Source organism: Suillus paluster (assembly GCF_016628075.1).
Source record: "Suillus paluster strain FC165 chromosome Unknown EDB91scaffold_72, whole genome shotgun sequence".
Lineage (NCBI taxonomy): Eukaryota > Fungi > Basidiomycota > Agaricomycetes > Boletales > Suillaceae > Suillus > Suillus paluster.
Window position 1 is genome coordinate 47470 of NW_024537632.1, and position 24060 is coordinate 71529.

Genomic DNA, 24060 nt, shown 5'->3' on the forward strand with positions numbered 1-24060 from the left:
GTCAGTCCGCAAAAAGAGGCGTATGACGTCATGGAGTCATGGTGTTTTGCGGGAAGGAAGTGAGCTGCGCAGCAGTTCCCGTCAATTCGAATTTAGCGCCCAAAACTCTACTAGTATCGAGCACAAGCTCATAAGTGCCGGGATAGAGCCAGAAGTTGCCATTGTTGTCGGCTCTCGCGAGATTACCAAGTGTCATCGGCAGCTCAGCAGTTGTAGTGCAACCTGGCGCAATGCTGTGGGAGCGATCGTAGCTGACAAGAACCTTGTTGGGGTAGGGAGCAATTCCGTATGTGCCATTGACGAAAAGAAGGGAAACATAGTCAGATGTCACTAAAGACAATGAAATGAGGTGGTTGATCTGACAAATTGCAGGTTACATACTGTTTCCAGTGTTCGTCACATCAACGGCGAGCGTAGCAAACGATGCGATGTCCAAATATGAAGCATGCTTCCCTCTATCAATGATATCCTGGATGTTGTATGAATTTGCAGGTGCTTGCGCCCACTTGTAAGAGAAGGTAGTGTAGTGCTCGCCATACCCGAATTCGTAGATGGGGACGCCAGTGTACCAGATATAGGTACGGCCTGGACTCGTGACGTTGGGACGGAGGTTCATATCGGTCATAGGGATCTCGTTGACATAGCTTGCTGGGTACTGCGTGATAGGAAGACGCCCAGCAGGTGCAACCTTACCACTGAGGATATCGAAAACAGCCTTTCCACCACTCTGACCTGGATACCCTGCCCAAACGAGTGCATTAATCTAAGACAACTATTGAGTAGTTTAACTAGGAAAGAGGAAGTGATCACTGACAGAGGCATTACCCTTCAGAACGGAGTCATCGAGTTGTCCACCACCAAATTGCACCACAACCAAAGGCTTGCCTATAGCCTGAAGCTCAGCAATCAGGTTGAGCTGGTTGCTGGGCCAAGTAATCGTGTAGCGATCCAGGGCCTCAGCTTCAACGGCGTCATCAATACCACCTGCATAGATGACAGCGTCTGCTTCCTTCGCAGCTGCAACGGCAGCAGCGAACCCACTTGTGTCGTTGGATGTAATGTTGGTGCCCAACACGTAGGTAACGTTATACCCATCCTCCATCGCACCCATGATGGGGCTGATGAGATAGGGAGCATCACCGAAGTAGTTGCCCTGCATCTGGCTGGTTGAGTTGGCCCACGGGCCAATTAGAGCAATGTTATTGACGCTACTCGAGAGCGGCAGAGTACCGTCGTTCTTCAAGAGAACAATACCCTCCACAGCAGCCTGGTACGCAAGTTGTCGGGCAGGAGAAGTGTTGACGTTACTCCAATTGTATGTTCTGTAAGGCTGCCAATCTTCTGGATCAAAGTAACCAAGGCTGAAGCATTGTATCAGTAAACAAACATCGTCTCACACGAAAGCGCTATACCGGACGAGCGAGGCGTATTGATGAAGCAGAGCTGTGCGTAGGTCTGTCTCTGTGACAAGGGACTCATTGTATGCGGTTGGCAACCACATCGTGTAAAAGAGGCCACAATCGAGGTCAGTACCAGCCTTGAGTGCGTCCGCGACTGCTTGTTGAGGGGTACGTATAATTGTGGGAAGAGTAGATACGTGAGACGGCACCTGAAGAATGAAGCTTGTTTATGAGGCCTAGGATGTACTCGAAAATCTTACTCACCACAATCACCCGTAATCTGTTCGCAAGTCATCAATTAACTACAAAGGCGAAATAACTTTGAATATACCCATCGATCTTGCGCGAAGCCGTAGAAATGGCGCAGGATATCTTGGAGCAAGTACGTATCTGCGCAAGAAGGAACGCCGTTAACAGAATTGTATGAGCACCTATGTTATCAATAGGCGGAATGGCATCAGCAGCACGTTAACATCGCGCAAGGAGATCCCGTACATGGCAGCACCGGCTTTGGCATCTCTATAACAGCTCTGGAATGAGGGAAGATAGTACTCCGCGAGATCTTGAGTAGTGATTACTGCGTTGAAGCTGTATCGAAAATTGCCATTCCAGTGCTCGAGATCGTAGCCTGCAAAGTGTTTACAGGTGGAAACGACTTGGTAGTACGGCTTCGGGTCGAGGCCACCTTGCAAGCCGACTACCAGGTTATAGACGTATTGTGCAAGGTGGTACGGATCTTCTCCAGGTGTCTCCTGTCCTCTGCCCCATCGAGGGTCTTTGAACGGATTGATATTTGGTGCCCAGAAGTCTAGACCAGCGCGCCCATAGTTATTGAAAGCACGTCCCTCCATGCCCACTATGCTTCCAACAGACTTGATCAACTCATCGTCAAACGCAGCACTCATAAGAATCGGCTGGGGGAACGACGTTGCATAACTGAATTCGCCTGATATCGAGAAGTTGACACCGCCTGGACTTTGTGCTAATCCATGCTGGACACAAGCAAGTTAGCCTCGGCAACTTCCGAGCAGATGTTCAGTATTCACCAAGGCTTCCGACCACCACTGGTACGCCGGCAAACCGAGACGAGGGACTCCAGGAGACCGGTTAACAGTGTTATAGATCAGCTCTGGAACAGTGAACAACTCGATCAGGGAAGTGGCACGCGTAATGGGGTCAAGAGCAGTGTCGCAGACTGGGTTGCCTGCTAGAGGACCGTTTTTGCAATCAGGGAAACCATAACCAGAAACACTGCCTGCTGCGAGCGCAGAAACCAGAGCGATGTGCTTTGGACGTCCCATGACAATCCTTTGCAGCGATCATGATGGGTCAGGAAGTGTTGCATTTATATGATTCGTCTTCGAACTTCCCCATGATCTTTTCACGCGTCAAACATCGCTCACCACACGTGGCACTAACAAGTCCACAGACGCGTTGTTATTTTCCTGTGGACTGTTATACTAGTGCCACGTATGGTGATCACGTACGAATGTGGTTCGTCATCTGGCTATTCCTCGGCGTACATGAGGCCTCTTACTGTAAGAGCAATACTATAGAGTTACGACCGTAAGTACTTCGCGCCCTTTCGGGTGTGACCATGTCACCCTTAGCTTCACTGGCTGGAGGACCCTGATGTCAATGGAGGCAAGCTTCTCGATGTCAGCGTTTCGCCATGTGTTGATTAACTTCAAGGCGATCGTCGTCTAACAGATAAGGCTTACCTTACTGAAACATCAATGTATCCAGCTTGGTAGTTTCCCAGACCTTGAAAGTTGAAAGGAAAAACTCGTTCCCTTTTTTCGAGCCAGCTTGCAGGGTTACTTCTAGCATTGTCTCCTCTATTTACTTCATAGCTAACAATCATCCAGGGCGCGTCCTCCTCGTACTTCAAGACGGCAGAGCTATCATCGATGTCTAAGTTCTTGATTATGACCAAAAGTTCAACGTCGTCCTCGTGATTCAAAGGAGAGGATCTATAGCATGGATGAAGGCGTAGAATAAGTAGAACTCGGCTCTGCCTTGTCAAGGGCGTCCGTGAGATCATTGATTTCTCCGTTCCCTCTCTCACACTCTCATTCCTCAGATCAACGAAATCGACAAAGCCATCGATCAAGCGGTCGACCTTGGCAGCCTGGCTTCATACGTGCAGAACCGATCCCATCTATCCGGTATTAGTGCAACTCGATCTTTGGGACGGAGTGCGGCGCTATCACTACAGAAACGGAGTGGGAGACGTTCGATATGGTTATGTGTGTATATGGAAGGGAAGCATGAAGAGGTGAGTTCATTTGCTGTTGGTGCTTCTTCTGTCCTTTGCCTTCCTCTTTATGTTCATGTTGTGTTGATGTGCGAGTCTCGTATCGTGCATGGTCTTCATCTTGTCGTATACATTCGCGTGCGTTCTGCATCACCACGTCCTTCTAACGCGCCCTGCTGTCCATTCAGGAATATAAATTTTCCTGCACATATATTACATGCATTCTGGTGTGCATTTCAAGTGTCTCTTATGATACAGTCGACATCCAGCAGAAGCCAAAAGGATCTCATAGCACCCGCGGGCCGTCCTATGCCAGCAGCAAGCTGTTTGCCTGGTCTTCTCGGGCATCGGATTCTTCCGGTCCGCGGTTGTTTGCCGGCTTCCGGCTCGGGACGAGCATGTGGGGGATTCCGCAGGCAAATATGATTGGGACCAACTATGCAAGGGGGCGACCGATGTCGCACTTGCAGCTCGTATGACTCCGCGTTAACGGCGGGTCGATAGGCAGGATGTGAGTAATCTAGTCAACTTGACGGGGAACCGAGGTGTTAACACTAGATTTTTTCCAAACTAACGGATGAACCCCTGGACGGTATTCCCGGATAGACCGCGCAGACTTTCGCCTGATCACCGACTCCTGCCTTCCGTATTCGGTTTTAAATCCCCGCACTTCGATATGAAAAACACTCAGCGCCGGGCCGTGTGCGCTGGCCTCAGTAATGAATTCCAGTGAGTGATGCAAAACGTGGGTACTTTTCCAGCTCGACTTTATTGAGTTCTTGTGTGTCCACGTCAAGAGGTATCATAACCTTGAAGTACTGTGACTGTACGTTGACGCTCTGAAGAGATCATGCCACGAGGCGTGGGTATCTGTTACATTATTACAGAGCATCCAGACATGTGAGCTGATGCACAGGAAAATGAATTCTCTTTCCTCACTACCCGGGTCGCGTATAAAACCGAAGACCATACTAGCTTTCAACTCAATAGCAAAAACACCATCAGGCCTTAGCCCTCTCCTGAATTACAACTATGAAATTTATCTCACTCACCACTATGATCACGTCCGCCGCAGTAATCGCTGTCAGCTATCACACGAATCATCGGCCATCCCTGTGCCCAAGCTAGTGAGCACTTTTCAGTCCAGCCAGTTCTGGACGTGCGGGCTCAGACTGTATGCTTATGGCTGCTCGCAGACGGCGTGGAGTGTGGATGACTCGAAGATCATAACGACGGACTCCAGCTCTTGTTTTTATGGACCTGACTACACAATCGCTGGCTATCAAGATTGCACCTGTCACGATTGCTGCTACGTAAAAGGTCCATATGGTTTTTGCAATGCTTTTTGAGGGAAAATGATGGGCGTGGAACTAACCCGTTACCTGCCGAATCCTAGCTCTGAATATGATGTGTTTGCTTCCGCCAGCAAGTTCATACAGGTGACGAATCCCAGCGGATAATCCCAAACTTAGGCGTTTTGCCAGCTCAACTTCATTTAGTTCTTATGGATCCACGAGCAAGCTCAAGAGGTATCGTAATATTGGAGCACTGTGATTGTACTTTTGACGCTCTGAAGAGATCATGCCACGAGGCTGTAAGCAACAGAACTTATCTGCGGGGATATGTGAGCGGATGCACAGGAAAATGTATCACCACCCGCGTATAAAACCGAAGGTCATACTAACTTTCGACTCAATAGCAAAAATACCATCAGGCCTTAGCCCTCTCCTGATTTACAACTATGAAATCCATCTCACTCACCACTATGATCATGTCTGCCGCCACAATTGCGTCTGCCGCAGCAATGGCTGTCACAGCTACCGCACAGATAATCGGCCACTCTTGTGCACAAGCTAGTGAGTACTTACTTTGCAGTCTAGCGAGTTGTGGACGTGCGAGCCTCAGACTGTGTGCTTATGGCTGCTCACAGGCCACTTGGAGTGCGGAACGCTCGCAGGTCATAACCACGGATATCCGTTCCTGTTTATGTGTGGACCTGACTACACAATCACCCGTTATCAAGATTGCACCTGTTACGAATGCTGCGAGATTGATAGCGACGGTGGTTCATGCCTTTGAGAGGAAATGATGGGCTTGGAGTGAACCCGTGGCCTCCCGAGTCCTGGCACTGAATCTGATGTATTTGCTTTCGTATACCGTAACTAGCCGACAACGAACTGTCGGGACTCTCGTCCACCACTTTGGACGATACGGCCTGGCCGAGCTCCACGTGTTCTTAGTTAGCCTATACTTTGCGGGAAAGAAGTGCAAGATAGATGGTGTTACTACACTGGACATGAGATATAAGAAAGTTTCGCGATATCAAGCTCGAAAGAAAGGCACCATCGTGCGACAAATCCCCAACTTATGCGTTTTGTCTCTTCACTATTGTTTCGATCTCTGGCTTGAGACTCGCCCAAAGGCTATCGATGGTATGCACTGGATTCCATCCGATCAGTTTAGCTCGTTCCGCCCTCGCACGGGAGTTCGTTCCCATCAGGGAGGGACCCTATGGATCATTGTTTCGTTAGTGAACGATTGGATAACGGACGTAATTAAAAACCTACCCCGAAATACTTCTGCACCTCTTCGTCAGTAAACACCGTCGGTTCAGGACTTTCTCCTCGCTTCATCTCATACAATAATTTTGCCAAGACCTCTGATATCTCACCCATCCGATATTCTCCATTTTCGCCGAAATAATAGCCCTCACTACCATGACCTGTTTCATTTTGCCCCTTCATCGCAGCGTCGAAAACGGAGATGTAAAGTGTCGCTACGTCGTCGATATGAATGCTGGACCACAGATTCAGCCCTTTTCCGATAACTCCACCCTGCTTTCTGTCAAGGCCGGCTTTGATGAGATCAGGGATTTGTATTGAGTACGGATTCTGAACGCCAAGTGAGACCAGGAGTGTGTTCGCAATGCCATATATTGTTGAAGGCAAAATGACATACGTCCGCACATAACCTGTTCACGTTGTTTCCAGAGTGTTTGTTATAAGATATAGGTAACAAAGTTGGACAGGGAAGGCATCGACAGTTACCTTGTTTATCAGCAGCAATGACCTCAAGGTCAACATCACGATGCGGTTGCGTCTCGAGTAGTGACTCGATGATTGGGACGTCTAGGTCGGAATAGATTTTATCCGTAGCGTAGTTCCCAACAGCGTTGTCTATTAGGACACCAGTTCCAGACTGATAGGTTGAATATTAGTGCCACTTCAACTTCAAGGTAACCAAGAAATGGCATAGGCTATACCCACAGTGTGTATGAAAATGGGGACGGTCTTCGTCTGTTCGTATCTCTTTTTTAGTCCTAAGAGGACTGCTCTGGCTGCATTAATGTCATTGACGTTAGCCTATACATATATTGGGCGATCAGCTATGTCTTGACTCGGAAGTTTGAGGTTCAGAACCTACACAGGATAAGACTACGTCAGCTTCGCTAGCAAGTGATATCAGCACATCGAAATCGCTATTGGTGCCAACGACAGCTGTGACGCCGAGACTATTGAACAATGCTGACCTTTTCATGGGAGCGAATGAGAACAGTTATCTGAAATGTATCGGATCTAGGGTGGGATAGCAATGCGGTCATAACGGATCCGCCAATATATCCTTCAATTGACGGTCAGTTGAGTAAAATTCAGACCGGGGTGCAACAAGAACCTACCAGTAGCCCCTGTGACAAATATATGTGTCTTCGGGGACATGGTCAGCGAGCTGCGGCGTGGTGAAACTTGAATGTAGGGTTTGGAACGCCCAAAAGCCACCAGGATAGACGATCCTTTTATATGCAGGGGTGTAAGCCCATTGGCTGACCTGAGTTCCCATCATCAGCATAAATACTGTCCGCGATGATGAAGCGTGAGCTTTCATTATCAGTGACTGCCTTTTAGCGTAATGGTTCAGGGATGACAGCCCCGACTACTTACAAGGCGTCGCCAAAGTGGAGGAGAGTCAGCTGGCGAGTGATGGACTCATGTCGTGTCTGCTGGTGATTGACTCGTGTCGTGTCTGCTGGTGATGGACTCGTGTCATGTCTGCTGGTGATGGACTCGCGTCAGTGGACATTTCGAACTACTGTAGAGATACGCACCTAAGTTCGTCACACCGTCACATGCCTAACCTATTTCGTGTGACCGTCACACCGAGCTTGACTCAGGCAAAGTGTGACATGCGGTCAAATTGAAAAAAGCCAAGAATCCTTCTATGCTTTGCCAAAACACCCTCGAGCTCCAGTCGACCTCTTTGAATTCATTAGTGGTCACAGCTATAACTTGAAGCTTGATTATACCATCTAGTACTTGCTTATTGAACCCTCCAACTTGAAATTTTTGTTGTGCGCCAGCAGATTCTTTAGCACTGACATTAGACTTGGCAATTAGTCCTAAATTCTAATACTAGCCATGGAAACCAAAATATCAATATTGACGAGCTTGTGCAAAGTTGTATCATTGATGTTGTAGTCAGACTCTGGTATTAGATAATGGCGGGTGCAGCTTCGTATCGCTGGCAGAAGTAAGTTAAAGAGAAAGCAGGGGGGAGCGCAACTCTGCTGCGCGAGCATCATGATCTCCGTGCCCAAGTCTAGCCTAACCTCATCCAAATGCGCTTGCCTGACTGCGCGGTCGAACCTACTTACAGGGTGCCACACGTGACAGCCTCCTTCGAACTTTCGAACCTAAGGTTCATTTGGTCACACCCAGATAGGGTCGAACCTAGGTGCATATCTCTACAGTATAGTTATTTGACTGTGATGACGTAGTTACTACTCAGCCTTCTGAAGCTCGAAGCCAATCTCTACAGTATATAGTTCTACGTAGTAAGCCGAAGCGCAGTAGCAAAACCCCGCTACAGTAGTACTATCATTCGACGGGAAATGCACAATTTTCACTTATTGCTGAATAGCAACACAACAACAACACATATTCGTATCGGATCTACTGTAGTGTATACCTTAGATCTCTGCGCATTAGGCCTGACAAGAATTTATTTTGTTTTGTTTCGAGCTTGTTGCAGCGGCAGCACTAGAAGTTGAGATGTCGAAAACACAATAGAAATGCACAATTTCGTCACACTATGTCACGCGCGGCACCTCGGCCAATACACAATGATTTCGAAAGTCCGACAGCGCGCAAAGCGAATGAAAGTCCAGTGTTGCCGAATGCAAACAAAGCGGAGACTCAACCAAGCCGAGAGTGTGATTTCCCAATCTAGCCTGGCCGTCACGCTTTGCTCATGAATCGTGAATAGCACGCTGTGGTGGTGTTCTATTGACGTAGAAACACCTGGAGTAGATTCAGAATGGTGTATTTCATATATGTTGAAGTTCCTATGTTGATAGGTTAATGGGATCTGGGTGGATCTTGGATTTAGTGTCTAAAAGTCACTATGGAGGTTTTAGTCCTTTCAGCTACTACTGGCTGCTACAAGCTGCTATAAATCACATTGCTTGGCAGTGGGTTTCCTGATGGACGTGTCGTGTCCGCTGATGATGATACTATGTCGTGGCCCGATGGCAAAATGTCCGACTCGCGGAGATCTCCTGCGGTTCTTCCTATCTCGATTATACGATACGCGGCACCTCGGACACAGTCTTCAAGTCGGACTCACCAATAGTAATCGAGTGTGTACATGATGCATATCAGTGATGAGGCCTGAGGCCTGAGGCTCTCCTCTTCACCATTACATGTTAACGGTAAACCCCACATCCACACGTGATATAATACGAGAAAATTGTCTGATAGAAACCATGCTCCACATCGTATCCATAACTCAGCTGACCACTAAGCAGGTATAAGAACGGGTTTCAGAAACAAAGTTATTTTCAGTGGACTCGTTGACGGCCCACATTAGATCCATTATGACTCAGCCTTCTTTCGACGAGAAGCGCCAAACGAAAGACGGAACTCAAGATGAGTTGTATGAACTTGTTCAAAGAAACGCGGCTGTGGATGTTTCGCAATATGTAGCTGACATCGAGGAACGCACAACTTGGTTTGTCTGGCTTCTTGTGGCTTGTTGTACTATATCTGGGTTATTGTTTGGTATGGGCCGTGTGCTTCGCTTTTGAGATGACGAATGATTGACTAGGATGTGTAAACAGGTTATGACACTGGTGTAATCTCTGGTACTCTAGTCACCATCAAAGGAGATCTCGGGCCGACTCAGTTATCAGATGGACAGAAGGTGATGTCTGAGACCTGATTCATGCACCCATAATACTGACCACGTCATTCTAGGAATTCATCACGTCCGCTACCACGTTGGGTGCACTACTAGGAGGCCTTGCGGCGGGTGCTATGTCAGACTGGACGGGCCGTCGACCCGTACTTGGCATTGCAGACATCATCTTTGTCGGCGGAGCCCTCGGACAAGCAATCTGCCATACTGTCTGGAGTATGGTGTGCTTTCTTTTCCATGCGCCCTCACCGTACGCAAACTGACCACCAGCTTCAACTAGATCGGTTGCCGGTTCCTCATTGGCATCGGCGTGGGTCTTGCATCATGCATCGCACCTCTGTATATACAGGAGCTCTCGCCTACACGCATGCGTGGACGCATGGTCGTTCTGAACGTTGTAATGATCACTTTTGGACAGGTTGTTGCTTATGGGATCGATGCAGGCTTTGAGAATGTGAGTGGTGGTTGGAGGTGGATGGTTGGACTTGGTACAGTCCCAGCTGGCATTCAATTGATATGTTTGGCGTTCTTACCGGAGAGCCGTGAGTCTGATGGTCCGATGTCATTTGCAGAGGGATGACTAAATTGACCTCTGTTTTGCAGCAAGAATACTTATTCGGAGGGGCAATATCGAAGCCGCGCACAAAGTTTTAGAACGTGTCTACTCGCAAGCCACGGCTGAACAAATCGATTTACAGGTATTTTTAGTGTTGGTCGGTCGAGCAGTTAATAGTCTGAACCATCTCATAGCTTCAAGTTCTCCGTGCATCGGTACAGCAGAGTATCGACATCGCAAACTCCACAACCTTCTTCGAGCGCTTCAAGTCCATGATCACCGTTCCCATAAATCGTAGAGCACTGAGTAAGGCATACCCATTGCTCGCGCAGTCTTGCTGTACTCACATTGCAAAGTCATCGGATGCGGCATGCAAGCGTTCCAACAACTCTGTGGATTCAATACACTCATGTACTACTCTGCATCACTCTTCCAGGAGATAGGGTTCAACCAGCCGACAGCAGTTGGGCTGATCGTCAGTGGGACAAATTTCGTCTTCACACTCATTGCGTTAAAATACATTGATATCGTGGGACGGCGAAGGATCATGGTGTTCTCTGCGCCGGGAATGGTTTTTGGCCTCACCCTTGCCAGCATCGCATTCCATTGTATGTGTTCTATGTCCTTGCGTGGATGCATCAGATGACCGACTTGACTTGGGTAGATATGACGCTACATACAGGTGGTGATTTGGTCACTGGCGCCACTTACTCTAGAACATGGTCAGCGATTGTCCTGCTCTCGATGATTATCTTCGTCGCATCGTATGCAACGGGCTTGGGGAACGTCCCATGGCAGCAAGGCGAGCTCTTCGGTCTCGAAGGTCACATTGTTGTTTCTGGTACATATGAATTTGGTACTGACGCCTCTTGCAGTTCGCGGTATCGGCACATCACTCTCGACCGCGACAAATTGGGCTGGCAATCTTCTTATCGGCTCTACATACCTTTCCCTCATGGCGAAAATTACTCCCGCTGGCGCATTTGGGTTCTACGCAGGGCTGTGTCTGCTAGGATGGCTATTTTGCTTGTTCTGCTTTCCTGAGACTGCTGGGCTGAGCCTTGAGGAGGTCCAGAGCATCTTCCGGGATGGTTTTGGGATCCGAGAAAGCCAGAGAATGAGGAATCAAAAGCGAGAGATGATGATGCGGCAAAACATCAAACCGGAACAGGTGCATGCATGATGAGCACGCAGGGAATACCAATCTCAGAGCATATTAAGAAGTACAAGATAACCTACAGAAGGAACGGCTATATTCCTTCTATTTGGTCTGCCTGAGAGACTGAAGATGACTGCTAATACTAAAAGTGCGATAGCGACAGATAAATGTATGTATCTTGCACACTTCATCTGAACCCGACGTTGGCCGAAGTTGTGACCATTTTTATCTGCTGCATCACAGCAATGCGTGTCATTCAACAAACGAGAGAAGCACTCGTGATTCTGTCATTGATTAAGCTTTCGTCGCCGTCCAGAAAGCAGTTCTGTAAACGTATCCCAGCATAGACTGGGAATTACGTGTATATGTCGTATCTATAGTTCGCTCATTCTGATAGTCGATCGCCCTCGTCAGAATTGCACAGCGAAATCCGATATATAAACTTACAGATATCACGAAGCCGATCTTTTGAGCCAACGTTTTGACTTCTCCGAGATCAAGTTCGACGGAAGGGTCGTTGGTCGCATTATTTTCGAAGTGCCAGAGCAATGGGCCTGATATTAGTTAGTGAAAAGAACTTAGATAAGGCCACTCCCCTCACCCATGTTAATCCACACTCCACCAGGTGCTAATATCCGGTGAATTATACGAAGGTAGTTGACAATATTCTTTGCCTGCAACAGCCTCATAAGGTCACAATACACAAACGAAAACAACCCCGCACGGTGTCAATAAAGAAACAAGTCAGAACAGCGTCCCATTGCCCCGCCTGTAGTTCTAAATCGTCTTCCTCGTATTCGGCTCCATAAATCTCTTCGAAATCGCCTAAAACGTTGAGAAGCCACGACACTCAAAGGACCTGTCAATAATCATACCCGCAACCAAGGAGAAATTCGACCCCGCTGGTAGGGCCGAGGGAAGGACATCAGGTATCTTCACTGGACGCAACATTGCTTCACGGTTAGGAAGGTTGGAGAAAGAATGGATGTAAGGGTATATGGTGTATTGTCCAATTGCGTCGGTCCTGTGGTCAGAAATCATTGGTTTAACAAAATACTCATAACTCTGCCTTTCTCACCTGTTTAAAATAAGGTAAGATGCTAGAAGCATGTAGTGAGAGAATTCATTTCCCTGACATGCGAACCCTAGGAGACTGCTAAGTTGGATTCAGAAGAGTGAAATCTGAATTCGGCAAACCTAAATTTGCAACATCATAAGCCAACCGGCCGAGGCCAGCACCAGGGACGAGTACCCGGATGTTTTGTCTGATGAAATAGTATATCTGCGTCATCAAGAGGGAAATCTTAGAGCCTCGGCTAACCTTGACTCTGGTGGCTGGTCCGAGAAATGTGCAACAAGGGCGTCTTTCATCGGCGTATAACACGTTTCCCGCTCCTCTTTACCCTGTTATGCAAAGCCAAGTTACGTAGGCCAAAAAGGAGTAGAATCGTTGGTTTACCTCCTCACTCCAGTCTCGTACAAATTGCTTCAGAGTGCTCCGCAACTTGTCCATGTCAAAGTCCGTAGGTTTATACTTTCCTCGATGATTACTGACAACTCTGGGATCTGGGGTGGAATTTGCATGGTCATGCGAGTGGCTATGGCGGTGATGCGGGTGAGTATGATGAATGTGAATGCACGTCACCTGCATGTCATTGACACTTGTTAGGCACCAATCGGATTCTTTCTCGTGCATGTACAAACCATGCGAATGATCATGTAGAGCCCGTGAACCAGCCTTGCCCTCATCTGCATCTTCAGGAGAGTCCAGATCGTGGCCAAAGATCTCGGGGTTTGCAACAACAAGCTTCAAGAATTCTGCATTGGCGAGAATGGCTTTATCCACTTCCTGAAGTTTTTGTCGGTATCCAAGGCTATCGAGAAGTTCTTTGTCACCCTGAGGAAGTATGTATATGTCTTTTCGTCGCCTGTTGTTGGCTGCTAGCTAAATATGATAAGCGAGTGGTTCATAAGGACACTGCAACGCATGATGATTAGAACACTTGCCGAATATTGGGCATATTGCTGAAATGTTGTGACGACGTTCGAAAAGTGTTTTTGCTCTTCTTCGATGTCCGCGTCCGAGAATGGTTGGGACATTGGGACGGATCCTATTCAAAAGACAGGTATGTACTACGTGATTCGAAGCTACCAGACAGAAGAGGATGAATCAATGATCAGCTACTCGCAATCTGAATGGATGAGTCAGTGGCTTCCGAATTCAACAACACCAAACAAATATTTGTGGTGTTACATCCTTAGTACCACGTCAAAGGGCTTCCCTGGTTTCACTCAAGTCTCATATATTACCGGCTTGTTCGGGTAACTAACAGCCACGATGACCGCCTTAGAAAGCACAGCTGATTGCTGCATACTCCGAGTTCCTTGGTATATGATACGCATGGCAAGCTCTTCGTTCCTGAGACTATTTTTTTGATGGGTCCTATGACTAGTCCGCGGAGTTCCGTAAGTGACGATGTATCCAGTCTCCTTTGCGGTTGATAGCGCGCCACATTTGGTTACAGTCATCGACCGTCATTTGCGTTTTCACCGTCATTTGCGTTTGCCTTGTATGACACTCAAATCTGATACTATCCCATGTAACTTTTTTGCTCTATCGTATGAGTTACGTGTGTAACTATATATTGGCAGTAATCATAGGCATAAAAGACCTTGAACAATTGTGCGATGTTATGTTTTGTTACCAAATTTTCACTATTTTATGTCCCTGAAAGCAAAACAACTAGAATCAGATTTTTAAATTGAAGAAATACATGCGCACAACCTCCAAGTACATCACTGTTCTATTCCACGAGGGAGCTGATGAGTGTGTATGTTGCCAGAATGTTGCCGGTGGAGGGTGTCTCAATAGCATCTTATCAGCGTCACCAAAGCAAAATAAGCGAGATCCGATAAACACGAACTTGATATATGACACCTCAGGCAGTACTTCTCGGTGCCTATAAAGGGTCTAAGACTTAACATTGGGGCCTTGTTGATACCTTCTTCATGGTGGTATGTCCTTCTATTCTTACCTCCACGATGTCTTCCTCGACACTTCCCACTCGCAAAGCTCAGTTCACATCTTCAGGGCTAGACAACCACTTTGTGAGCCCAACGAAGGCTCGAGACAAACGAAAAACACAAACATTAGTCAATATACCGGGCGCGGAGGCAAAGTGTCGCCGACTTCTAGCTGAAATGCAGCAACTTATGCAGCCTCGACACTCACCCACATTGACGAGGAAGAGGATGAGTCAGATGATGATAGCGAGGAAGAATATTAATGTTGATACAAGGTGGTGTATCTTATCTGCGCGACTGGGGAACAAATCTGCCTTTTTGGGTGAACTCAAATGATGGTCAACGTATGATAACACCAAGAATTACACACTTTTCATTGCAGAATAACATCTCGTTTGATGTTCTTCAAAATTTTGTACGAAGTAGATTAGTTATCTATCATGACATCCCCAAAAGCGATTTTCGAGATTGCGTCTGGTTGTGTTGTGGTAGACATCCGAAAATTTCAAACTCAAATGACGGTCAATGACTGTACAGACGCCTTGCATCGTTAGGCGTGCGATCATTGTCCACTTACACACAGTATGCGACGCCCACATGAATATATAATTTGGGTCGAACCACTACGCTTGTGCGCAGATCCAGAATGTCAGGAATCGAAGCAACAATAAATATTGGACCAGCAGTGGTTGAATCGATGATCGCCAGCTACTCTTTCGGCTGCCCGACGATGTAAACCTACACTTACTATAAGCGTTTTCCAGGTGACAGGAAATTCTGGTGCATAATGTCTGCCCTTGACAGTAGTCGAAGTTAATGTTCAAGTAGGTGGCAGCTGTGGTGTATGTATGGACGCATCTCGACGTCGATCTCAAGGTCTGACTTATCCAAGGATGCTGGCATTTACACATGGCGTCTGCACCATGTATTGGACGTGAACCTTGGCCGTTGCGGGTTTATTCTCCGGCCCTCGAGACGCCAATCTCACCATGAAACCCCTAATTAGCACTCTTGTTCAGGTGGGGTAGCGATTGATTCAAACACGGCTTCATTCGACGACTTATTTATATAGATGTTTTTCATCTACAGATTGTTTAAATTCTCAGGAAGCAAGACTATCGCCGCGTTTTGCGGCATTCTCAGCATGTTGAATCTTGCCGACACTTTGGTGAATGCAGCCAAGGCACTGGGTGTTTCTACGGACACAAATGCGCAAAATGCGCACGATTGGTTGATCATCCTAACTCTCGTTGTCGCCGCTATTTACGATCTGGCAAGCACGATTGGGCTGGTGTATTTACTGCAGCGCGAACGCAGGCGGACCAAAGTCCATCAGTAAGTTGCATCATCTCGTGGTGTCCCTTATTAATGATCGGCTTTTAGAACACACAGTATCGCTGATCGTTTGACTCTTTGGGCAATTGAGACTGGTCTCGCAACTAGGTGAGCAAACTTCACTTACGAAAATCCAATCATGAGGGTGATATTCTCAGCATGTCTGCTGTCTTGGTTATTGTATTTGTGGGCCCTTTTTGATTGTCCTGAGCACCGCTTATGTCGACAGTTTTGTGTTATGAGGTGAGGAAGTCCGTCCTCGCTATGGAATGATCTGATCCTTTCCGCCCTAGTCTTATGGACGGCTGTTTATGACGTTCTAGCTGACAATAAGCATCGCTTTCAAGTCTTAATTTACCTACAATTTCAAAATAGTGTATACAAGTTCGCTCCTTGCCGAATGAGTCATTCTGCTCGGGCAGGTCAACGCTAACGCAGACACAGGCTCAATAGCCGTGAGACCACTCGCATTCGAGACACCTGCGTCGTCGAGGTTTCCTCTTTTTGTGACCATTACCCAAGCCTGTCAGAGATAAACCGGAAGTTTTAATTAGATTGTTGGTTCTCCCGCTGTTTTATTCCACACCGCTCCTAGGGAGCTATCGTCATGCTGTGTAGACGCGCATCCAATAGTGGTCAACAACGAGTTGATAGTCACGGTAGTCATCGCTTCCGCAAGCCAATGACTCACACATGTAGCTGAAACGCTCAGGATCGGCTCCTTGACGTGAACGCAAATAAGACTCCAAATATCCTCCGCATCGGGTGCGACTAGTCAAAGTCAGTCAAGCCGTTGACTCATTGACCCGTTTATAAAGGCCTTAAGCGAAATGTCCTTCTACCCAGACTAACACGCCAATACTCCTACTAAACACCACACAAACATGCCACCTCTTAGCACCAAGGCATGGGAGAAAAAGGTATGCTGTAGTCATCCTGGAAGAATTCGCAGGCACTCACCACAACACCCTACGTCATAGCACTCCGGCAAACGCGGCAATGGAACCATCCTACGTCGAAACCCCGGACGCGGGGACGGCTCCACTTGGAAAAGCAGGGGGCACATTTGCACGGCCGCCATCGATGGTTATTCGGTCGATGATGCCCACGACGCTGAGGAATACGATACATCAGAGGATTGTTCCCCTGTGTCATTTAGCACAATATTTTCCCTCTTCGACGACGCACGAATTTTACCCTCCAAGCGCCAGCGCAAGGGTAAGGCGCATCATATTTATCATAGCCCGAGAATAAAGCGCTAACAGAGCATGGATATAGCCAAGAGCCGACTGGGGGACTTTGAGATCCTTGAGTCTAACCCAAAAGTAATACCCATCGAGGATGACTACGACACCGAGGGGGACGGATGGGAAAAATTGGACGAGTCGGATATTCTAGGCGGACGGCGCATGACATACTCGGAAGTGCTCCAGAATAATTCAGACGAGGGCTGAGTCGGTAGGGGTTAGCGTAGTCAGCTGTAGCTTGTTCGTCCTAGGAACGTATGTATACCATAGTATACAATAGTCAACATACATAGGGTATTACCATCGTCACACGGAAGAATTCAGATCGGACAAAGAAATTCGACATAGCCTCACGCTCGCGACCTCGTTGCCCGCGTCGTACGCTTCACCTCCACCTCCTTCTTCCGCTCACCCTCATCCTCCTTCGAACTCGACGGGGTATTTTCCTTATCCACTGCTGTCACCGCACGCCTGCGAGTCGTTGTTGCATTCTTCGCCTTCCCGGGAACCGGAATGTCGACTTCCTCCTCTTTCACAGGTGCTGTCACTACCCGCGTGCGTCTCCCTCTCTGTACGGGAGCTGGGGCTTCAGGCTGAGTGATGGAATCAAGGGGGTCGTCCCCATCAGCATCCTCGTCGTTTTCTGCGTTGTGCATTTTGGTCCGTGAGGGTGCGCGGGTCGTCGTGATTGCGGCCTTTGACTTTGCGGGGGCTCGTGGGCGCGCCTTTGCGGGCTCGGATCGAGCCACTGGGACAGGGGTAGCACGGCTGCGGGTCGCTCGGGTTTTTGGGACCTGTGGGAGTGACATGAGGATGAAGTTAGGATAGAAAATAGGAAGAGAAAGCACCGTCTCTACATTATCGACTTTCGCTTTTCTTGCTGTTGTAGCAGTAGCTGCACGAACCCTAGGCTCAGTACTCGCAGGGCGTGCCCTGGGTTCAGTACTGGCGTCTCGCATCCTTGGCACAACAGCAGGCTCTTCGTCCTAAACAGACACGTGATCATTAGCTACCCACAAGACATGCTATAAGGATGCATACCGAGTTCTCAGCTGCGATATCCTTACGCGCACGAAGCAGGCGCGCTCTCGTAGGTTTATTTTGTGCGGCAACCTGAGGGGGGATCTCCTGAACTTCGTTTTCTGCCTCTGCCTCTTCGGGTGTTGGCTCTGGCTCTGGTTCGGAGGTCTTTGCCTGTGCCTTTTCTTTCTGTTTCTCTGCACGTCTGGGAGGTACCATCTGCATCCTTTTCGAAGGCACTATCTCCACACGTGTGACAGTCCTGGAAGTAGATGGCACCCTCTCCTTGGGAACAGCAGTCTCCGTCGCTGCAGCAGTCCTCGTCGTGCGGCGCCGAGCTGCTGTTGTGGTAGGCCCAGAAGCAGGAACGGGAACAGGGGTCTTTCGGGAAGTCGTTCTTGCAGGTTTACGTTCCTCTTTCTCCGTCTCTCTCCTTTGTTCTTGCTCCTCACCTTCCATCTTACCATCCTCTAGCTCATCTCGGGCACGATACCCCTCAGGCGTGACCATCATCTCCCCAACACCTTCCAACACCTCCTCTCCCATCCCCATCGCGACACTCTTGCCGGCCCCACGGAACAATGTCCGCATGCTCTTCACCGCCGGCGTGCTTGGCACCGGCGCAGGCGGGGGGAAGAGATGTTTGAGTGACGCGAGAGCGGGCGTCTGCGGCCCCGCAAACGACGGTACATTCTTGTGCTGTGCGCGGGAGGTGGGACGCGTGAGCTGGGGCAACGGCGTCCTCTCTAGCTCGAGGTCGAGGTCAAGCGCGATACGCGTCGGCGAGAGAGGTGCAGACATGTGCTCAGTCTTGGGTTCAGGTTCAGAGTGTGAAGAAGACTCTGGTTCTCGGAGTGAGGATGTAAGGCCGTTTTCTTTATCGCTGTTTTCTTCATCTTCGCCTGCTTGTTGTTCCTCCTCGGCGTCTTCTTCAGCGTTCTTTTCGGCATCCATACGCTCATCAACATCCACTGTGTCTTCTGCATCCTCATCATCCTCATCCTCGTGCTCATGCTCTTCCCCAAACGGACCCACGCTCCTACGTCGCTTCATCTCCTCCACAGTCCGCTTCATCCGATCCAACAAGCTCCGCGTATCCTCCTCATCCTCCTCGCTATGCGGCGTCAGAGGAGCCTTCAAGAGCGACGGAGGGCGCCCGAATGGTGTATAAGCAGCCCTGGCAGGCGATTCAAACGGTTTCTCAGGGGAAGAGAATAACTTCGTAGGCGATGCAGGACGCGAGAGGCTGGGGGCTTTCATAGGCGATGCGCTTCTCTCTCCAAACTTGGTTGGCGATGCACTCCTCTCGCCTGACTTTGTCGGCGACGTACTTCTCTCCCCGAATTTGGTCGGCGATATACTCCTCTCACCTGACTTTGTAGGGGATGCACTGCGTTCCCTGACAGTGCGGATGGCAGAGTCCAGCAGGGAGGGCAACTTCCGTTGCGTGTTCCCGTTGCTCGCTTCGACAGGGGCAGAGGGTGTGGTGGGTGCAACGGAGAGTCGCCGCAGACCTGGAACCTGTGCAAAGAATGGGTCGGGTGTAGTGAGTGCGGATTTGCGGCGCTCTTGGATGGCCTGTGGGGTGCTGGTTAGTTGGAACTGACATCATGGGGCATGAATCACGGGGAGACAAGGAAAAAAAAGCAAAGCAGACATCCAAACTCTCGTACGCCCGCATATAGGCACCTGTATCAAAGTTATGTCGAGCTTATAGCGGAGCGAGCGGGATTCAAATGCAACACAAACTGCACATTCCCGTGTCGTTTCCCGACTCCTTGCGCACCAGAAAAGCAAAAAGAAACGCATGTACTCACCTTCCTCTCCTCCTCACTCACGCGCGTCCTCCCAAGTCCCGATCCACCCTTTTCCTCCTCCTTCACTTCCTTCACAGCCCGCACCTCAATCTCCCCAACACGCCACTTCGGCTCGACACGTACTCTCTTCGCACCTCCCCACGTCTCCACGGGACCCGTCGGTTCAGCAGGTGGCGCAAGCGCAGACACCCCAGGGGGTAACGGCACGCGCAATGCCCCACCAAAGGAGTTTCGTCCCGCACCGCGGCCGATACCAATGCCAGGTTGTAGGTGGGGCACCTGGGGTGTCATGAATGAGCCTAGAGGTCGAGGTGCTCTTGCAGGTGTGAGGTGTGGTCGGACTTGAGGTGCGATGTGAGTAGGAGGCGGGGAGGAGGATGGGGGTGGGGGTTGGACGTCTTCATTGATGTCCATTTGGGCGTGCTGATGTTGTACGTAGTGAGTTTAACGAGAAGAACAAACAGAAGGAAAGGAAAGACGTACCTCGTCTTCTTCTTCTTCCTCATCTTGCTGGTCTTCGTCGTCGTGTTCCTCGGGCGCGGTGGAACTTGAGCGGAAAGGCCATACAACTCGCGCACGCACAGCATCGAGAGATTTACGCCATGTGCTTGGTTGAGGAGTAGGCTCGTCGGTCGCGTCTGAGTCTGTGGCATGTCCATCTTCATCGGATTCTTCGTGGTCGCTGCCTGCACTCTCCTCATGTTCGTCGCCTTCTTCCTCATGTTCATTATCATCCTCATCGCCCTCCTCTACCACAGCCTCACCTACAATCACATCCTCAACCTCCTTCTCTTCGTCTTCTTCCTCGCGCGCCATGACAGCACGATGCACACTGCGTATCAGTACGGCACGGTGTAACGAGGGGCGAGTGCGCCTATTCGGAGTCTTGTACATATTAATACTTGGTCTTGGCCTTTGCACAGACGGGGTGGGTGGAGGGGCTGGGATGTCGACACGCTCCAAGATTACGAGGTCTTTCTCTTCCTGTACTACATGCGGAGTGTTGGACTCCACGAGGATGATCTCTTCTTCTATTTCGTCTGGTTCTGGAACATGTGAATTCTTGAGCGCAGAAGGCTTGCGCGGGGATGGCACGAATTGTTTGAGTGGACTCTGAAGGATGCGCAGGTTTGCGAGCGGATCAGAGGAGGGTTTTCCGCGAGGGGTGAATACTTGAGCGCTGTGGATCATGCTCATTCGCAATTTCCTTCGTCCTCCGCTTCCGTTGTCGGGTTTAACTGGTGAATCGATGTTGTACAGCGGAGAACGAAGCTGCTTGGGTGGGTAGGAGAATACGAAACGCTTCTTGTGGATTTCGATTTCGCAATTGTTTGAGACCGGGATTGTGGTGGGAAGGGAGGGATTGGTGGAAGGGAGGACGGGGCAGCCGTCGATGGTGAGGCCAGCGTCGCCAAGAACGACGAGGAAAGCCTGCTAGCGAGTTCAAGTGGTGTTAGCAAATGAAAATAAACAGTTCACGCACCTTTCTCTCTTGAAATACAATTTTTGCGTGCAGAGCACTGACATCTGGATAGTAGAGACGAACACTACACGTTGGGTCGCGTCCAAAGGTGACCGTCTCCTCGTCAATTGGGAAAGCTGCCACTTGCTCATTCGTCGTCCGTTTTATCAGTCGCAGTGTCCCAAACAGCCCTATTTCACTACCGTCCATGTCGGGTTCGTCGACGAGCAAGTCCAACTAGCAGACTTTGGTTTGTTCGGAGTTCGCGTCATGGACCACGTGCAGGTCATGTGATCGCGTCACACCGAATACCTATTCAACTTATACTAAACCTAAACATTAATATTGTTTTCAAATTTTTATTATGACCCACGCGCCCGCTCAATGCTCATTCACATGAATAGCATAAACGACGTCTCCTCTCTTGAAACAACCGGTTATAGCCGATATCTACCAAAAGAGTCGTTTCAATATTCTTCTATACTTTCCCTCCCCCTTCCCTTCGTTTCGGATGAGACAATATTGTCTAATAAGACCCTGTAGCTCCCGCTCCGACTGTTGCTTCACAGAATCATCTTCGAGGTCTTCAACTGGAATAAATGTCGAGTATAGATGTCCGACGCCATCGTACATGATATGTTCCTCGACCCACCGATCAGCAGATTTTCCGTCATTTAGACCTTTGACTACGACGATGACTGGCACTATGTTCCCGCCGTATTTTTTGGAGAACGTGCGGAACTTCTCGCGAGCAGTAGAATGCCCATCAGCGCGAGTGTAATATATGAGAAGATCCCCTTCGAGCCTTCCCTCGACGTTTGAAGTTGACTTGGGTTGAGGAACACAGTGAACTTGGTATGTCTCCCCGCCGATGGACGCAAGCTTCACGATACCACGGATGGAAGGTGCGATCTCTACCTCTTCTTTTTGTGACGGGTCACAGATGATGAGAATGGATGGCGAGGTTTCGCTACCCAAGCTACCAATGATCATGTTTCGCACTTCTGCGAAAGCCCGCTTGCGCCAGCTCGAGTCCTCGACCGCCCATCCCGAGCAATTTTTTACAATAAGTGTGCGCAGAGCTTCCCTGGACTCTGCAATACGATCATCGAAGACTTCCGGGACCCCTCGGCGTTTGGGAAGCGTTGTGACGCATGCATGGTCGTCGAAATGCATGCCACGATTCTTGAGTTCCTTCTCATTGGTAGTCCACCACCCCTCCATATTTGTTTCGTTCTCCAATCCTGTGATGACAATGACGATCGGGACCTTCTTCCTGCAGATCGCAGAGTAAAAAATGTTGTAGTTTTGAATAAGGACGCGGCGAGCTCTCGTGCTGCGCACGCAGTACACCAGAAGGTCGATGCCATCTGAATCCGCGAGTTTGCGTAGCAGGTACTTCAATTCCTCTTCCGCATCCGCCTCCGGCACTGTGCCTTCAGTCCCCTCATTGAGACCCGCGGTATCGAATAGGACGAAATTCTGGCCAGAAATTTCCTCTCTATAGCGTTGAAAGCTGAAAGTGCATCCCGCTGCATCACCAGATGTCTTTGCCCGTGGTTTTTGCGCGATTGCATTGACAACTGAACTTTTCCCTGAGCCGCTTTCGCCGAAGATGACAACATTCCTTTCCCGCGGGCGGGTCTGCTACATTTGATCCATAAGCTTTCCAAAGGGGTGGTGCAGTTCAAGAAGTAGGGCACGTACGTCGTGGTTGCTCGTCGATGCTGGTAATAATTGTTGCTGTTCACGTCCCGGTACTCCCTGGTGATCATAATGTACCTGCTCGGTACCGCCCGCAGCATGACTGGAGAGATTTTCCATACGCGGTGCCGTGTCTGATACACTATGTGATTGATGATTAACATCGGGGGGTAATGATTCTGAGTCGCTGCTAAGAGCGGACGACGACGACGACGAAGGGGAGGAAACACCAGACTGTCCGCCGGGTATGTCGATAGCTGTATCCACAGACATGATAGGAAGGTTTGTGAGGGGATGGCGCAACTGAAGTTGCCTATGGAAGCCTATTAATGCACGCTAAGCGAAGTCTGTATGGGCCTTGCATCCGGCACATGCCTCGGTCCGCCAAGATCTAGGAGAACGCAGCAAACGCTCATGTGCTTCCTTTGAATGAGGCGGAAATAGAAGACACAGTGAGCAATCAAGGAATGGAAGTTGAGGCCTCGAGGCCTTGATGTGATTTGCCGATATCAGAGCACTTCCCTAATGACGCCGGGGCAAACACACCAATAACACCACAGTCTACAATCATCCGCATGTTTCCACCACTGGTGCCGTTGGTCAACATCTACTCGTATCATTCCGTACGAACCCAGTGTTATTCCCGCAAGGGTTTCATTTTCGGTGGTTCTGTTGATACCAAGGCTGAGCTTTTGGGGAGAATGCGGAGTTTGGGCTTTGCCTTTATCTTCTTAGGAAACTAGGACTTACTCGGACGGGTCTTGGCTGGCGTCAGCCTGCGCTAGCGTGTCCTCTCTTCGATGCGCATCCGTCGAGGGAGATGTCAAGGTTTCACTATATAGGCTAGCATGCCAGTGCTGCGGCGATGAGTCAAGCGGTTCTCGGTCTTC

At 49.3% G+C, this 24060-nt stretch overlaps 8 protein-coding genes across 8 annotated transcripts; 3 read left to right on the plus strand and 5 right to left on the minus strand.

Annotated features, from left to right (window-relative positions):
• Positions 1 to 28: 28 nt before the first annotated feature.
• On the minus strand, positions 29 to 2701 carry EDB91DRAFT_1085498 (glycoside hydrolase family 3 protein; the record flags this gene model as incomplete). Its single annotated transcript, XM_041315905.1, has 8 exons — positions 29 to 330; positions 382 to 763; positions 815 to 1361; positions 1398 to 1609; positions 1665 to 1680; positions 1721 to 1831; positions 1896 to 2392; positions 2447 to 2701. The coding sequence occupies 8 exons, from the start codon at positions 2699 to 2701 to the stop codon at positions 29 to 31; spliced, it is 2322 nt and encodes a 773-aa protein (XP_041172932.1).
• Positions 2702 to 5275: 2574 nt separating this feature from the next.
• EDB91DRAFT_1157507 (uncharacterized protein) lies at positions 5276 to 5914 on the plus strand. Its single transcript, XM_041319674.1, has 3 exons — positions 5276 to 5303; positions 5357 to 5513; positions 5588 to 5914. The coding sequence occupies exons 2-3, from the start codon at positions 5399 to 5401 to the stop codon at positions 5734 to 5736; spliced, it is 264 nt and encodes an 87-aa protein (XP_041172933.1). The 5' UTR covers positions 5276 to 5303; positions 5357 to 5398; the 3' UTR covers positions 5737 to 5914.
• On the minus strand, positions 5777 to 7754 carry EDB91DRAFT_1157511 (uncharacterized protein). Its single transcript, XM_041319675.1, has 7 exons — positions 7334 to 7754; positions 7081 to 7181; positions 6924 to 7019; positions 6705 to 6855; positions 6225 to 6628; positions 6001 to 6166; positions 5777 to 5947 (listed from the first exon to the last, which is right to left on the minus strand). Exons 1-6 carry the CDS (start codon positions 7371 to 7373, stop codon positions 6023 to 6025), a joined length of 936 nt encoding a protein of 311 aa, XP_041172934.1. The 5' UTR covers positions 7374 to 7754; the 3' UTR covers positions 5777 to 5947; positions 6001 to 6022.
• Positions 7755 to 9367: 1613 nt separating this feature from the next.
• Positions 9368 to 11957, plus strand: EDB91DRAFT_789361 (general substrate transporter). The gene is made up of 9 exons (XM_041328409.1): positions 9368 to 9710; positions 9770 to 9852; positions 9906 to 10067; positions 10127 to 10388; positions 10450 to 10544; positions 10597 to 10708; positions 10759 to 11010; positions 11067 to 11225; positions 11278 to 11957. Exons 1-9 carry the CDS (start codon positions 9527 to 9529, stop codon positions 11583 to 11585), a joined length of 1617 nt encoding a protein of 538 aa, XP_041172935.1. The 5' UTR covers positions 9368 to 9526; the 3' UTR covers positions 11586 to 11957.
• On the minus strand, positions 11856 to 13661 carry EDB91DRAFT_1059533 (N2227-domain-containing protein; the record flags this gene model as incomplete). The annotated part of the gene is made up of 10 exons (XM_041314259.1): positions 11856 to 11951; positions 12009 to 12115; positions 12163 to 12235; positions 12286 to 12386; positions 12437 to 12585; positions 12640 to 12706; positions 12759 to 12826; positions 12883 to 12965; positions 13021 to 13502; positions 13565 to 13661. 10 exons carry the CDS (start codon positions 13659 to 13661, stop codon positions 11856 to 11858), a joined length of 1323 nt encoding a protein of 440 aa, XP_041172936.1.
• A 1913-nt stretch (positions 13662 to 15574) lies between these two features.
• EDB91DRAFT_1085502 (uncharacterized protein) lies at positions 15575 to 16121 on the plus strand (the record flags this gene model as incomplete). The annotated part of the gene is made up of 4 exons (XM_041315906.1): positions 15575 to 15604; positions 15658 to 15920; positions 15969 to 16028; positions 16079 to 16121. The coding sequence occupies 4 exons, from the start codon at positions 15575 to 15577 to the stop codon at positions 16119 to 16121; spliced, it is 396 nt and encodes a 131-aa protein (XP_041172937.1).
• A 994-nt stretch (positions 16122 to 17115) lies between these two features.
• On the minus strand, positions 17116 to 21692 carry EDB91DRAFT_1157569 (uncharacterized protein). Its single transcript, XM_041319677.1, has 6 exons — positions 21488 to 21692; positions 20488 to 21435; positions 20005 to 20427; positions 18209 to 19765; positions 18016 to 18153; positions 17116 to 17961 (listed from the first exon to the last, which is right to left on the minus strand). The coding sequence occupies exons 1-6, from the start codon at positions 21674 to 21676 to the stop codon at positions 17518 to 17520; spliced, it is 3699 nt and encodes a 1232-aa protein (XP_041172938.1). The 5' UTR covers positions 21677 to 21692; the 3' UTR covers positions 17116 to 17517.
• Positions 21693 to 21916: 224 nt separating this feature from the next.
• Positions 21917 to 23443, minus strand: EDB91DRAFT_1252721 (P-loop containing nucleoside triphosphate hydrolase protein; the record flags this gene model as incomplete). The annotated part of the gene is made up of 2 exons (XM_041323544.1): positions 21917 to 23110; positions 23174 to 23443. 2 exons carry the CDS (start codon positions 23441 to 23443, stop codon positions 21917 to 21919), a joined length of 1464 nt encoding a protein of 487 aa, XP_041172939.1.
• Positions 23444 to 24060: the final 617 nt, after the last annotated feature.

Coding starts and splice junctions, on each gene's coding strand:
- EDB91DRAFT_1157507 (XM_041319674.1), top strand. CDS start 5,399: ATGAAATCCATCTCACTCACCACTATGATCATGTCTGCCGCCACAATT. Junction 5,514..5,587: donor CCACTCTTGTGCACAAGCTA/GTGAGTACTTAC, acceptor GGCTGCTCACAG/GCCACTTGGAGTGCGGAACG.
- EDB91DRAFT_1157511 (XM_041319675.1), bottom strand. CDS start 7,373: ATGTCCCCGAAGACACATATATTTGTCACAGGGGCTACTG. Junction 7,020..7,080: donor CTGACGTAGTCTTATCCTGT/GTAGGTTCTGAA, acceptor ATATATGTATAG/GCTAACGTCAATGACATTAA. Junction 6,629..6,704: donor CATTGCTGCTGATAAACAAG/GTAACTGTCGAT, acceptor CAACGTGAACAG/GTTATGTGCGGACGTATGTC.
- EDB91DRAFT_789361 (XM_041328409.1), top strand. CDS start 9,527: ATGACTCAGCCTTCTTTCGACGAGAAGCGCCAAACGAAAGACGGAACT. Junction 10,709..10,758: donor CATAAATCGTAGAGCACTGA/GTAAGGCATACC, acceptor CACATTGCAAAG/TCATCGGATGCGGCATGCAA. Junction 11,226..11,277: donor CGAGCTCTTCGGTCTCGAAG/GTCACATTGTTG, acceptor CGCCTCTTGCAG/TTCGCGGTATCGGCACATCA.
- EDB91DRAFT_1157569 (XM_041319677.1), bottom strand. CDS start 21,676: ATGGACGGTAGTGAAATAGGGCTGTTTGGGACACTGCGACTGATAAAA. Junction 21,436..21,487: donor TTGTATTTCAAGAGAGAAAG/GTGCGTGAACTG, acceptor ACTCGCTAGCAG/GCTTTCCTCGTCGTTCTTGG. Junction 20,428..20,487: donor AGGAAGAAGAAGAAGACGAG/GTACGTCTTTCC, acceptor GTACAACATCAG/CACGCCCAAATGGACATCAA.